Consider the following 15,246-nt stretch of genomic DNA (forward strand, 5'->3'; position numbering starts at 1 on the left):
TTAAGTACCGATGTGTGCCCTAACACTAAGGGAACAGTGGGGGGCTGTTATAGGCAGAAGTCCCTACATAGAGGGACTTGAGGGATCTTATGCAAGTGCAGGAGTTTCATAACAAGTAGACCTTAGAATTGTAGACCTATTTCATTATTGGGGTGCACACTCAATCTCATATCTGTTATTAATCTGTTTTTAAGGTCAAAATTATAGGTTCGAGGATTCTGCTTAAATGAGTAAGCTGTCCTGGTTTAATGCATAAACTGTAATATCATTCCTATTTTGAGTACTGATCACTAAAGAGGCGTTTGAAAATAGGGGGTCATTCAGACCCACTCGCGAGCGGCAGTACGCTCGCAAGTGGGTCGATGTTCCCCACTGCGCATGCGCATGACGGAGGGAGCTCCGTCGTGCGCATGCGCGAGACCCGGCGAGCGACGGGCTTTCCATCGCTCGGGGGCTCGCACCAAAGGGGGCTTGCTGTCGATGTTGATTGACAGCACACCCCCTTTGGTGGGCGTGCCGGGGGCGTGCCTGCCAGACGGAGGCATTCCCATGGGAACGCCTACCGTCTGAAGCCGGCCCCACTGACATCACTAGTGATGTCAGTGGGAGTGATTTTGGCTCTGATAGAGCCAAAATCACTCCTGGCCTTACGGCTGGGAAACCCGACCGCAGGGTTTCCCTCGCAAGTCCGATGGTCGTGATGGTCAAGACCATCGCGACCATCTTTTTGCACGCTCGTATATGCTGTGGGTGGTGACCCACAGCTATACGAGCGTCCAGGAGGACGCTCTATTTTAATGGAGGAAGGCCCTGATTCAGAGCGAGCGCTCTGGTCAGAGCATCCGGCTCTGAATCAGGGCCATAGATCAGGTGTCTCGGACATTTTGGTACTGCAATCGGTCTATACAGTCTAGTACATCTGTCACAGCCGCTTGGCATCCAAACTTGTGTTCCAAGGGTCTGATTCAGATTGGACGCAATACCGATATTTACACAGTTGAGCGATTATTGGTCATGGATGGACTGAACACATGCCAAAGTACCTTGGTGATGCCGCTCGCAGTGAGGATTTAATCACAGAGTGATTGACATTTAGGGAATGTTTAGGGGAGTGTCAGGAAAATGCACCTCATGTCGTGACTATTTCCGGGCATGAATCTGCCTACATCTGCGATGCTGTATGCAATAAAATATGGTGCCAATGTGTCAGCTCCCTAAGCCATTCTACGCGACCATAGATAGTCGAAGGATCTGTGACCACCGCTGCTTTTTTGTACGCACTCGATTGGACCTGCGAAGGCGCAGATGGATGTCTCAATATATTTCCTGGCAGTGCATTCATTAGCATATTTTCACACAGCAGCTGCGTTCGGAATTGCAGCTGCGATTGCATTAGCTTACATATCTGAATCAGACTCCAAATTTGCTTCTACTTTTTTATTTGAACAGCGACTGTTACTGTATTTAACGTTTTTCTTTTTGTAAAACCATTAAATATACCAAACAATGTAGCCATTGAGCTTGAGCCTGTTTACCTTGATCAAATTTTGTCAAATTTAAAGTCTGAGAATTATCATAAATTTTCATAGCAGCAAATGTCCTTCATGCTAATCTCACAAGTATCCCAGGCTCAGCTAAGCTATGACTACATATGCCTATATAACAGTAGATTTTATCAGCAAATTCTATTTTAAGATTTTATTTATTTAAACATAAAGTTTATTGAGAGGATCACAATAGCAGGAGGAAATGATATACATTCATATACATTAAGAGGAATTTTTAATAATAATGGTCATGTATTCCATACGGTATGTATGTATATTATTTTTTTTAAACATAAGGTTTATTGAGAGGATCACAATAGCAGGAGGAAATATATACATTCATATACATTAAGAGGAATTTTTATTAATAATGGTCATGTATTCCATACGGTATGTATGTATACCAGACACAGGATAGTATTGCGTGTAGAGAAGGGGGAGCAGGTTGCTGTCATTCAGTGTCAATCTGACAAGTGGTAGCAAAGGCAATATGACGTAATAAATTATTTTGGTGCCCAGCTGCCGTTAAGAATTTATTAAAAATGTTTTATACCTTATTTGTTTTCCAAGTACAGTGTAACATTGTTCAGTCATTATTATGCCTGAAGTAATGTAATCCTGTATATACTGTAATTGCCTTTAAGCACACTAAAATTAGTAATATTTTTTTTCATTAAACTTATCAGTAATATTATATTTCTGATTTTGCAAATTGTGTTAAAATAAAGAGAAAATAAAATGAAACTGATTCTCTGTATATATGAATAACATTATACTGTAAATAGCAACAATAGTCCGCAGTAGCTGTGCTTTGACTGATCATTAAATTAAATTGCATTTTTGGATGACCTTTCTGGATTCTAAGATTTCAAGTATAGTCATTTTTATATTCCAGCAAACAATCTATACAACAGTATGTACTGCTAATATTTTTCTTTTTCATCTTGGTGCTACTCATTTCTCTAGTCATGCTTCGGGGTTTAATTTATAATACAGTAGCTCCTGAACAAGAGGAATGGTTGAAAATTGAATTGCAGCAATATTTTGTCTCTCTGACTCAGCCACCATCAGAAATAGGAAAATTACTCACAATTTTTTTTTGCCCTACAGTAGTAAAATTATATTATTGTAGAGAAGGTCAATTTAGGGTCATTGATTTTCAGTTTTTTTTTGGTGATTTGGCAGTTTGTGTTTCTTTAATTTTCTAATTATTGTATGAATAACGTACAGAGTTTATTTTTATTTTTTTTACTACAGAGAACCCCTATCTTTTGGTTTACTTGGATAAACCACCATTTGAGCTACCATTCTCTTTATTCTGACAAAGTGTTATAAAATATTATATACTTCCATTCAAGAACTTTTACACAAAGTCCAATTAAACTTTGATTTATCCTTGTTTTATAAAACAGGGAGATTTAAGATTTTGCATGTTTCAGTATAATTTCCATTAATATAAATAGACTCTAACCCATCACATTTAATTTATTTCACCAACAGTGTATTAATGAATTCAGAAAAATATATATATTGCTCCTAAAAATTACTTTTCACATTAATAATTGCGTACTCTTCAGCCATAATTTTTACATTAATAACATTCACGCTGAAATTAACATCTTCCAACGCCTAGATTAATAATTATAGATATTACTGCGTTGAAGATACCTTAAATTGCTTCAATAAATATTTTTTATTAAAACTGTGTAAAATTGATTTCATATAAAGCTTAAAAGCATAAAATAAAATAAAACAATGATTCCATATATTCTCATTCTTATTAATATAAGCAGTATTCATTAATAAGCTATAAACAGAGATACTGAGATCTGTAGAAAGATTATGTATGTGTGAGAAGATCAAATACTTAGATCCGGATATCCGTTTAAATGAGCTTTTACATATAAAACAAACTGTGAATAAACACAATTAGAAGCAATATATAGGATTGTTTCTATATGGGATCGGTATGAATGACCGCCGGACCTATGTCCGGAGGTTCAAATGCCAACGCCAGGAGACTGGCAGCAGTGAAGATCCCGACATGTAAAAAAGTTAAGTATAACTAACCCTCCCCCCCCAACCCTCCTTTAGGGGTGTCTAATCCTAACCTCCCCCCTAGTGCCTAACCCTCCCCATAAGTGCCTAAATCTAACCCCCATCCCCGCAACCTAAACCTAAAGTGCCTAACCCTAACCCCCCTTACCCTAGCCTAACCCTAGTACCCCCGCGGCTGTCCGCGCCCGCCACCCGGCTTACTTTCGTTTGATATGCCGGTCGTCAGGCTCCCGGCGTAGGGATAATGATATGCAATGGGATTTCAACGCCTATCATTAGACCCCTGCCGGGATTGCACAGTCAGGAAGCCGGCGGTCGACATTTCGACCAGCGGCTTCCTGACTGCATCCCTCCTATATTAGGAAACAGCAGCGGTGTGTCTGTTTAGTAAGCAAGGGCCCTTTATTGTTATTAGCACCATTTCCATTTTCCATTTCTGTTGTTGCAAAGATAGTTCTATATGGTACCATATATAACTATCTTTGCAAGAACAGAAAATTACTTTTATATAAATTGTATACCTAAATTTTAAAATAGAGTATAATCCAGAAAAGTAAAACACCCAGAAACAGAATGCTATATTTTATGGCAGTCTACAAAAAATGAAAAAAAATTACAATCATTTTTTTACATTGCTGACATGCTTTATTTTCCTTGCCCAATCTGGAACTTATTTATTTAAAAATTCATTGGGTGTTCAAATTGCTGGTTAGATTCTGCACCAATGATCGCATGTTGCATCTGGATGCTCTGCAGACTCCTTCATTTTTGATAAAGCTGCAGTGCAGATTCACAGCAAAACGTGTCAAGTGGGCACATGGACATCTCTAGTCTGACTCCAGAAATCTTGTGGACCTCCTGTGGACTTTTCTCTGTCACTTTTGAATTCCTTATGCTGCTTTGGAGCACCATTACCAGAGCCATAACTAGACTTTTTGGTGCCCTGTGCCAGAAAGAGCATTGACGCCCCCCTCATTTTTCAAAGGGACATAATGCACCCAAAAAAGGGCCATGGCTTCATGGGGAAGGGCCAGGGAAGAGATAGGAGAGTCCATTAGATGCTGGGGATGAAATAAGAGGAAGCTACAAGCAAGAATGATAATAAACAGAAATTTGACAGGCCCAAACAGCGCCCCCTGACCTGTGGTGCCCTGTGCGATGGCACCGGCCGCACTACCCTAGCTACGGCCCTGACCATTACTGTCCATACCTTCAAGATTCAGTATTCAGTGTTCAGCATCCAAACACCAGCACTCTTTGCCGTGTGACAGAGGGGATTAATTTAATTGCATTGGCATCTCTTTGCTAATTTTACCCAGGATTATCCCTGCATGGACTGGTAACTATACCATGCTTGCCGACTATCTGGCTGCCCCTTCTGGGAGGGAGCAGCCAGATCGGCTTGACTGAGGGGGCGTGAGCAGCAAACGGGGGCGGGGCCGGCCAGACTTCAACAGTTTGCGGGCGGAGCAGGGGGCAGAGCCACGCGATCGTGTCATTTTGGCCCCGCCCCCGCTACACGCTGCCGATATTACAGGCAGCGTGAAGCATGGGGCGGGGCCAAAATGACGCAATTCGACGTGAATCGCGTCACAGGCCCCCCGCTGCCGAGGATTTTTCTGTAATTGCGGTGGGGGGGGGCAGGAGGGGTCGGCAGCTGCCGGGAGACTTGCCTGCCTTCCCGGGAGGTCGGGAGCGGCACCCGATTTTCGGGAGGCTCCCGACCAAATCGGGAGGGTAGGCAAGTATGAACTATACTATATCATGGACTGTATTTCTCTTTATCAACTGTGACAGTCACCTACTATATAAGGGACTATTGAAGTGAAATACCACATTAATTAATCCACAAAAATTGGTTCACTCAGAGACTTTTTATATATTAGAGTTGTCCTTTTTAACATGTTCTTGATAATATTGTGTATTCAATTTATTTTATGATATTAAATGTTTTTTAATGCATATTTACATTCAGCATTATAATCACTTTAAGGTTTTTTATTCTTGGTATAAATTCACTGATAATCAGCGCTGTTACTACCTTTTTGTGCTTTTAACTTGTAATTTCTTGAGAGTGACTAACTACTTTTAACAGCTGATTTTAGAAAGAAAAACTCCCTAGATTGCGCCTGGCATGTTATCTGGTATAACTACCTTCTGTCAATACCCCTCTTGTTGTTGGACGGCATGACCAATTAATAGTATTTCAGAAATGTGAAATAACCTTAAAAGTATGCAGACATACATAATGGCCATACATTTTTGTTAACACTAAGCACCATCATAATATTTAAATTACAAATTACCCAACATGCTCAAACTTGCTGATATAATGTAAGCAAACAATACATATATTAGACAATTGGCTGCAGCCACATAATCAAGTTAATCAGTAAGGATATTTCCTCACACAGTACATATAAAAGACTGATGAAGTTTTGAGAAATGAAACGCGTTAGAAATCTTCCATAGGGCTCTATTTATTAACATTATTTTTACTAAAATAAAGTGAAAAAGGGTGTTTTCACACCCTTTTCTCATTCTTTTAGTTTCACCTAAAGTTACTAAAGGGCAATTGGAGTAGAATTCGTAAAATTCTACTCCAACCCCTAATTATCACTTATTTATAGTAATCAGATCGTTTTTCCCATAATTGTAATGAGAAATGCAAACTGCCTGAGATTTGCTAAATATAAATTGTGAAAAAAATACAGGGGAAAGCCCTGTGATAATAACGCCACCTGGAGGTGGCGTTATGCAGGGTCTCCCCCGGTTACTGGACTTCTGCTCTGCTCTAACGGGCAGAGCAGAGCCCGGAGCTGGCCCCAGTGATCAGCTGTGTGGTCTAAACAGACCACACTCTGATACACTGCAAAAAAAAGAAAAATAATTAGTAAAAAAAAACTTACCAGGGACCGGTGATCGGGGGCTCCGGTGATGTCTCCCCTCCAGTCAGCTGGTCTCCCAGCCGGCACTGGGGCCCAGTTGTCACCTGACCGAGTCCCAGTGCAGGATGGGATGCAGGCTGACCGTAGCCACGGAGGACATCACCGGAGCACCGATCACTGCAGGTAAGTGTAATTAAGGGAGGGGGGGTCGCCCGCGATCAAGGGGGCGGGGCTTAGCAATGGGGGCGGGGCTTAGCAACGGTCTGTCGGCGCATGCGTCGGCACTTGTCACTGTATTTTTTTGCGAAAATACCGTGATAAGTGTGTGGAGAGGATTCGCAGGGACAGAGCTTTATCGCAAGCTCTGTCCCTGCAAGGGATTTTTAGTAAATCCTTGTGATATTGCCTGAATTCCAATCCTACGGCTTGATTCTAATTGATTGCAATGTTTGCAGCTGCTTCCAATTTTCAATTAGTATAATGGTATATAACCCTACCCTGGGATCACTATCCATCTAAGCTACTGACGAAGTTGTGGGGGTCTTCCACAATGAAATGCATTTGGAAACCCTGGAATACTACACGGAATTGGAGATTACAACGGGAGGTTCCAGACCAGCATTTCTTTCATCTCTTTTCAGCCACTTACTCAGCCATTCATCTGCTGAACAGGAGATAAAGTCACATGGACTACTCTAAAAGGCTGGTAATATACCTATAACATTTGCTGGACAATCATCCGGATTGCCCTGACATCTGACTCTATTTCTTTATATGAATGCTGCTAATAAGTTTATGACTTTGTCACATTGACTCTGATTTTTAATCATATATTTTTCTATGGACAGTGGATTTCAATAGACTGAGATAATACCTATTTTCCGTCAAACAGGATCAGAATACCATTGCTCTTTATTCATTTATTTATTTTATTTTTTCATATATGTTTTGATTTTTTAAGTATGAATTTTGTGCCATGATGTTTTATTATTAAATGTTTATTTACTATGAACCAAGCCATATGAGATCATTGAATAAGGAAGTTATTAACACTTCTATCAAAATGTATTATTAATATGTGATTATTAATTCTATGTAGTGTGATACAATTATTTACTGTTAGTGGTACTTACCTCTGAATTACTCATTTATTATTGATACCTAGCGCTGTTCATCCACCCCTTTTCTTTTCAGTATTATATCTATATGGAGTTTGACACAATCCTTTTGAACGAGCTGCTTTTGACAGCGCCTTTGCATTCTATATCTATTTTCTCTTGCTTTGTCTATTGTCATTGATTGGAGGCTGCAGTCATGTCTAGTTTTTCAGACAGAAAACAGAACAGAGACATATCTGACACAATGGGAAACTAATATAGATCCCATACATGAATGTAGAAAAGCAGATTTACACAAAAAATTCTATCAACTGGAAGATCTTATGCAAGCAGAATCTAAACATTGGTTGGACTGCTTACATCTTCAGAAACTTATTGATAAAGAAATAATCCCACGAGGTTTAAGATTATTCAAACCATCCGTTTTCCCTAAAGATTCAGAGTATCAGTTAGAGTGGGATAAGATCCATCATAACTGCTCTGCGTCTTTGATGAAATTAGTCATTAAATATAGAACACTCAAGGTTCAAGAATTAGAGAAGGAGATAGAGGATATAAAAACTGTTTTGGATCCTGTAAGTAAAACAACTGAATTTATAGATAGAGATAGGATCACTTGCAAAAGGATAGAAAGATTTGAAAAACAACTTTTTGAAAATAAACAGAAAAAAATTAAGAGAGATCTAGAAGATTATAGGGATAATAAGGTGAGATCTTATAAAAAGAGGGAGGATCCCTTTAAAATCTCATCTTATTATTCAACCTTCACTCTAGATAGGGAACGTAGAGAATACATTAGAAATAACCGAAAAGGAGAACATGAGTCCCAATTCGATATTAGATCGAATATAAGGAGACCACATTATATTAGAACAAATACTGGTATACAAAAGTTGGTGAATAATAGATCCTCCACTTTAATGGATCAGGGAGCTAGACCAAAAAAGAAAGTTATCAATGACAACAAAACTTATCCAATGAGACCACGATTTGTCTCAGAGGATTTTCAGGAAGAGAGGTCTCCCCCAAACCATTGGGAATGGAGACACAAAGCCCGTCACAAGTGGGTACTTACAAAAGAGTAAGAGGTACAAGCCAAGAAGTAGAAGAGGAGGCACACGCTCCAAAGAGAAACCCAAAAAGAGTATAAAATGTAATCTGAATAAAACTAATAAGGATTGTACTTTGAACCCTCCAAATGTGCTTAATCTGTCATCTAAAAAATTGGACCAGAGCCAGCTCAGTTTATTGAGCATAGGACTTAAATTTGCGCCAAATGCCAATCCAAACATATTCAAATTATTTGTCGACCTAATCAAATTTGTGCGTGATTTATGTCGCAAGAGATACTTCGCAAACAAACAACTGAGGAAAAGTAATGATGACTAAATTCCAGTTATATTGGATTCCACGGACTCCATATCTCTTTCCATACTGGAGGATTTATGGGAAGAGGGCAATGTCACAATGTCCGGTCCATCCACTAATGTACAAATTTATGATGTTAATACACAAGGGTTGAATAATAAACTGAAATTGAAATCGGAATTTTATCCTTTGTTTGCCAAAAGTAACACCATTGAATCCTTTTGTAAAATTACTTTGGAGGATTTCAAATTATTATGCTCTAAATTACAGACAAACAGACCCTCATCAAATCTTTCTAAAAAAGAGAAAAGAGCCCTTAAATCCCTTACCCAAGATACCTCAATTGTCATCAAAGAGGCTGACAAGGGTGGTAGATTAGTAATACAGGACAGGACCGAATACTTGAGAGAGGCACTCAATCAATTGGGTGAGCGTTCATTCTATAAGGTCCTTCCCTGTAATCCCACCATACCTTTTCTCGCAGAACTTAAAATCCATTTAGATTCAGTGCTGGCCAATGGGGTCATATCCAGGGAAGTCCATTGTTTTCTACTCAATCCACATCTGCTGATTCCCATCTACTACCACCTACCCAAAATTCACAAAACCCTTACCTCACCTCCTGGATGCCCAATCATTTTGGGCATTAATTCTCTTACCTCTAATCTTTCATTTTATGTTGACACCTCTCTTCAGCCTTATGTTCCACAGCTTAGGTCGCATCTCAGGAACGGAAACCTTCATATGCTTTCCTAACAATGGGTGTTGCAGCCCTATATACACATATTACTCATCAGTTTGGCATTGACAAGTTCTCTGCCTGTCTGTCCTCTGATAGCGACCTACACTCACAACGTAAGGAATTTATTTTAGATTCTATCTCCTTTATTCTTTCCCACAATTATTTTTTGTTTCAGGGCACTTTTTATCTTCAGGTTATGGGGACAGCTATGGGAACCAGGTTTGCGCCGAGCTACACGAACCTATATATGGGGGAGTTTGAGGACCACCATGTGTGGGGGAGTGAGTTTGGCGTGAACCTGGTTTTCTATGGCCGTTACATAGATGACTTATTCTTTATTTGGGATGGGGATCTATCCACTGCTTCTACTTTTTCTTCTTCTCTTAACAATAACTCATTCAATCTTTTCTTTACCCATCAATATCATTCGTCACGTATGGACTTCCTGGATGTGACCCTTGAGGTCCGCGATGGTATAATTCATACCTCTAATTATACTAAATTGGTAGATACACTATCATATTTGCATTTTGAAAGTGCCCACTATCAACCTTGGAAAAGTAATATTCCTAAAGGACAGCTAATGCATTTACGAAGAAATTGCTCCACATTAGAAGGTTTCCAGGCACAAGCATCCAATATGCTAACCTCCTTCGAGAAGAGAGGTTACCCTCCACATATTTTAAGAAAGGCCTTAGATGAGTTTTTAGTGCTAGATAGATCAGAATTATTGTATATGAATTTTGAAAAAAAGAATTGTCTATTACCAAGAAAAATCCAAAATTAAGAGAGATATGCCATTTATTTGCAAATATAACTCATGCCACAGGGGGATTTCAGAGATTATTAATAAGAACTATCAAATCTTACATCAAGATAACATCCTAAGAAATGTTCTGCCTGTCAAACCCTCTGTGATATATAGAAAGAACAAATCTCTCAAATCTACCTAGCTCCTAGCCATCTAAGGACTCATAAGAACCCATTGGAGACTCTATCTTCTAAGACTATAGATCAATGACTTCCTATTAGACCTCCTGGTTTCCACCGTTGTGGAAAGGGGAGATGTACGATGTGTCTCCATACCCCACAAAAAACTACTGTTATACCTTTAGATACAGATCAGGATTCCTGTACATTGGCTAATTTCATGAATTGTGATTCATCTTATATAATTTATTTCATTACATGCGATTGTGGCCTCAAGTATGTGGGCCACACCACCAGACCACTAAAGATACTGTTTATGGAACACCGTCGAAACATCATTAAAGGTGTAAGGACTCATAGTTTGTCTCTACATTTCTTGAACAAACATAACAGTGATCCAAAAACTTTGAGGATAGTGGTTCTTGAGCTTATCAACACCACCCCCAGAGGTGGTGATAGGTTTAGGAGCCTCTGTCGTCAGGAAGTATGCTGGATGTTTAAACTCATTACATCCGGAAGGTTTAAATGAATCAGTCAAATTCAACTCCATTCTCTAGTTCTTCCCTGTTCAGTCGATAGGGTCAGGGTAGGTAGATAGGGTCCCCAACACCATATCTGTCCCCCTTCGAAGAACAGAGTTCTCTACCATTAGGGATATTGAGATTAGCTTATTTAAGGTTCTATACCATGTGTCCCAATTTATTAGAGACTAACACCCGTTTCTGTATAACATGTTCTTATATATTCTGGGTATATGTGGATAATATCTATCTAGACAAGATAGAGACATTTTTTTTTTATTATATTTACATCTTTCTCTATATTAATATCAATTTACACCTTATGGGTATACATTCTAACTATGTGTTAACAATTTTGTATGTATAGTATGGATCCAACCAACAGTATTGTATATTTTGTCGCTATTTATAGTGGTTAAGACTACCTGGTTATATGATAGATTAGATTGTGGAACGCCAACTTTTTCCACTGGTGATGATATGAACAGACCACTTATTGATATGTAGATAGGGATAATTGTAACATGGGATTATATATATGGTATGGCAGATTCAAAATTATAATTGGATGAGATATTTGTATTACACAGTGTAGCAATCTAAAACATGTGCTAATAAATGGAGGAAGTATTCTCATTGGGGATTTCCCAGATGTTGCGCTATGTGAGGAATGTTGGATCCGACTGAGTCAGTGACGCTTGATGACATGGTTTGTTTATACCATGTGATCACTGACGGACTGAGCCATTCACAGAGCGACTGATGTTCAAGCAGCATGTGTATATTTATACCACATGACCGCTGAAGTATCGAGCCGCTCTAATCAGGATCCTATTGGTGCGCGTGACTACGAGAGATGGGTCCGTGTCACGTGACCCGGAAGTGTGTGAGTGCAGGTACGCACCAGATTATGCTTTGTATATGTTTTTCTCACGAATTTGAATAAATCTCTAAGTGTGTTTATATGTATTTAAGCTCTCCTGTTTTATTGAATAAACCCACAATGTTTTATGGTGCAGCACCAGAGTGTGTGTATATGTCCATTATAGATTACTTACTTTGTGGACCAACATATTTAGAGTGAAAAAATGATATCAGAGAAGCGTACATAGTTTTCCATATTGTGCTCTTTTCTTCTAATCATTAGGACACTCCCACACTGTATACTGTATGTATGTGTATGTATATATATCTTTTTTTTTTCTAGGAAAACGGTAAGCTGCGTACAGTTGTAAAATTGAAAAAGTAATAATAATACAATTCACATCAGTTACGTACATCTCAGCTTTAGAATAACAGCGATGAGAAGCCTGATACCGGGATGCCTGCCCTTGCTTGTCCGTATGGTATTGCTGCTCTTTCTCACACCACTATCAGCAGCATGTATTCACAATTCTCCCCGCTGGACAATGGAACTCTGACAAGCCACGTGCGTTCCAAGCCTCTATTCCAGGCTTGGCAAATGTATTTATCTATGTACTGTATTTGCAAATGCATGCAACAATATATCTCTGAATTTCTATTACCATATAGTATTCAAGTATTGTTGCAGGTACAATTTAGTGTGCTGGGGGACATCTGGGGAATACCCCCTTTTCTGTTTTTTTTTGTGTAGTATGACCCCTCCCTTTCATGCACCTGAAGAGTAATGCCAAATTTATTTGAGCAGCTTCCACTTTATATTTGCTGTTTTGAGAGGCATAGATGGAACCAGCATTTGGAGGGCATGCTGATTCCTATAGTGCTAATTGGAGGTCCCAGGCGTGACTCCCAGGTAAGCTCTCAATTTGGATGTATTTCTGTTTGTGCCTTTACCATGAGGTCTTACAATAGACAATTACATGGCCCAGAGTAGTTACTGTTATCATGCAGTGTAGGGACTACCAGTATCAGAGAAGCCGTGAAGTTTGCCTGGTGGCTTACCATGTATTTGCAAATGCATGTAACAAATATCTCTGAATTTTTGAAGTATTGTTGCAGGTACAATTTAGTATGCTGGGTAACACCCACTTTTGTCTTTTTTGTACAATAAAAATTATATTTGTTTTAGATTTACAAGTAGACGTCTCTGTTTACTAAATATTTGAATGACCAAAGTATGACTACAAAGCCCTACGTCAGCATGACTAAACACTTTAGAAAGCTCAGTAAATCTCTGTTAGTTCCTTGCTAGTGTCAGCTCCTTGAAATGCTGTGAAGGCAATTAATTGTACCTTTCAGTAGTATAAATTGACTGGGGAAATAAATTGCCTATACTGCTGCAAAAAAATGTCACTACTGCTCAAGAATAACACATATTATGTCAGCATATTAGAGTAACTATCATGTATTCATCATGTATTCCCAACATAAGACATCAGGTAAGCGAAATAAAATATGTATCTCAATTAATAGGTGTTATTAAATATGTACATTTTGGAATGGGTCAATTTGAATACATTTTATCCATTATAATGTCTGAAAGATGCAGAGAACACTTCCTATTCCAACGTTCCAACAGCCACTACTATTTATTTAGGACAACACACAGCATTCTGACTGTACTGACATTTATAAAGCACTTACTGTATTATTGTTGAAATTAAGTGGAAACAGCAGGGTCACACAATTATCACACTGTGAAATGACTTGGGTTAATAAGTGTATCCCAGCGATATATCTGCTAGTGCTTAGTTTGTACATTTTTGTCTTTCCAGGAATAAGTATATCCATTCATGGGTCTAACAACCAACTACAGATTCATCAAAGGAAAAGTGTGGCGAATCATTTTGTGCCGAACGATCGCATTCTGGTCAGACACTCCTCGCTTCCTCCTCTTAGAAGGGCAATAAAAATGGAGGCATCGTCCTCTGGAAAGTGCGCACTCTCCAATGGAAACACAGGAATTAATTATCCAGGTAGATATTATTGTCTTATATCTGATGGGTATATAAAAAGGCTCCTATAGCATCTAAAATAATAATGTGGCACCAGGAAATTGTGAGAATCTCCATGTAGCAATATGGTGAATGGTTTATAAGTGAATGCAATAGTTTCAGGAGAAAGCTGTGTTGTTTCAGTGCTTTTCAATTATAACTAAATATTAATTAGTATTACATAATCTACACCAGTGGTTTTCAAACTCGGTCCTTGGGATCCCACACATGTCACCAGGGGGGGATTGGGAATTGAAAGAGGCCCTGGAAAAATCTGCGAAAGTGGCCCTCGGGGTGCGCGCCGAACAAGTGGGTGTGGCCCCGCGAAAAGGGGTGTGGCCTAATGCGAAACACCATGCCCACAAGCCACTCCCCCTGTTTCAGTCATAGTCATACTGGGGCCATGCCTACCGCTCCAGGAGCTGATGGGTATGCCCACAGTCCCTCTCTCAAGTGACTAGGAACATCAAGCATGTGAATGAGTATTTTCTTATCTATATGATTTCTCTGCAACGGGGAATCTCTGAAGAAATTGATCCTCCCTGGACAGGCAGTGTCTTGAGTTGGTATATGCTATTTATGCACGAGATCCCATGGTCTGGAAGCCGTCTGTATGTGTCCCAATAAAACCAATGTTATTATCATGCAACAGAGGTTCAACCAGATAATAAATGTGGGTTTCCCATATCAAACAAATTTTTATTAATAAAATATATTTGCTCCTTTGGTTCCATTACATCAGAATATGGTTTCATTAGAATTGTTATCTTACTGAAGATTACTGTGCCCCAGTGTCTTCTAATAGTATCAGCGTTCCTACCATCCTATATGTGTGTCTCCAGCACCACCGCCTTGGTGTGTCTCCAACCTATCCCCTCTCGTGTGTTTATTCAGCGCTATCACTCTGCGCCTCTCCAGTGCCACCCCCAATTCACTCCGGCACCATCCACCCACAGTGCCATCCTCCTGTGTCTCCCGAGCACCATCATCCTGCGTCTACTCAGTGGCATCCTCCTGCCCTAGCACAGAATAGCCCTTCTTTCTCACACACAGATCATCTCCCCTTAGCACAGAATACCCTCCCTTCCCACAGACAGATCAAACCCCCTCGTCTCCACAGACAGATCATCATTTCCCCCGCCCTTAGTATAGCAGACCC

At 39.5% G+C, this 15,246-nt stretch overlaps 1 protein-coding gene across 3 annotated transcripts in view; it reads left to right on the plus strand.

Annotated features, from left to right (window-relative positions):
- ANO4 (anoctamin 4) overlaps positions 1–15,246 on the plus strand; it is a 267,991-nt gene that overhangs the window by 108,924 nt on the left and 143,821 nt on the right. For all 3 annotated transcript variants that reach the window (XM_088465536.1, XM_088465538.1, XM_088465537.1), the window contains one exon: positions 13,869–14,069. In XM_088465536.1, coding sequence (XP_088321662.1) covers positions 13,869–14,069 — 201 coding nt within the window. The remainder of the gene's footprint in view (positions 1–13,868; positions 14,070–15,246) is intronic.

The sequence above is a fragment of the Taudactylus pleione genome, unplaced genomic scaffold, assembly GCF_031769625.1.
Source record: "Taudactylus pleione unplaced genomic scaffold, aTauple2 ptg001990l, whole genome shotgun sequence".
Classification (NCBI taxonomy): domain Eukaryota; kingdom Metazoa; phylum Chordata; class Amphibia; order Anura; family Myobatrachidae; genus Taudactylus; species Taudactylus pleione.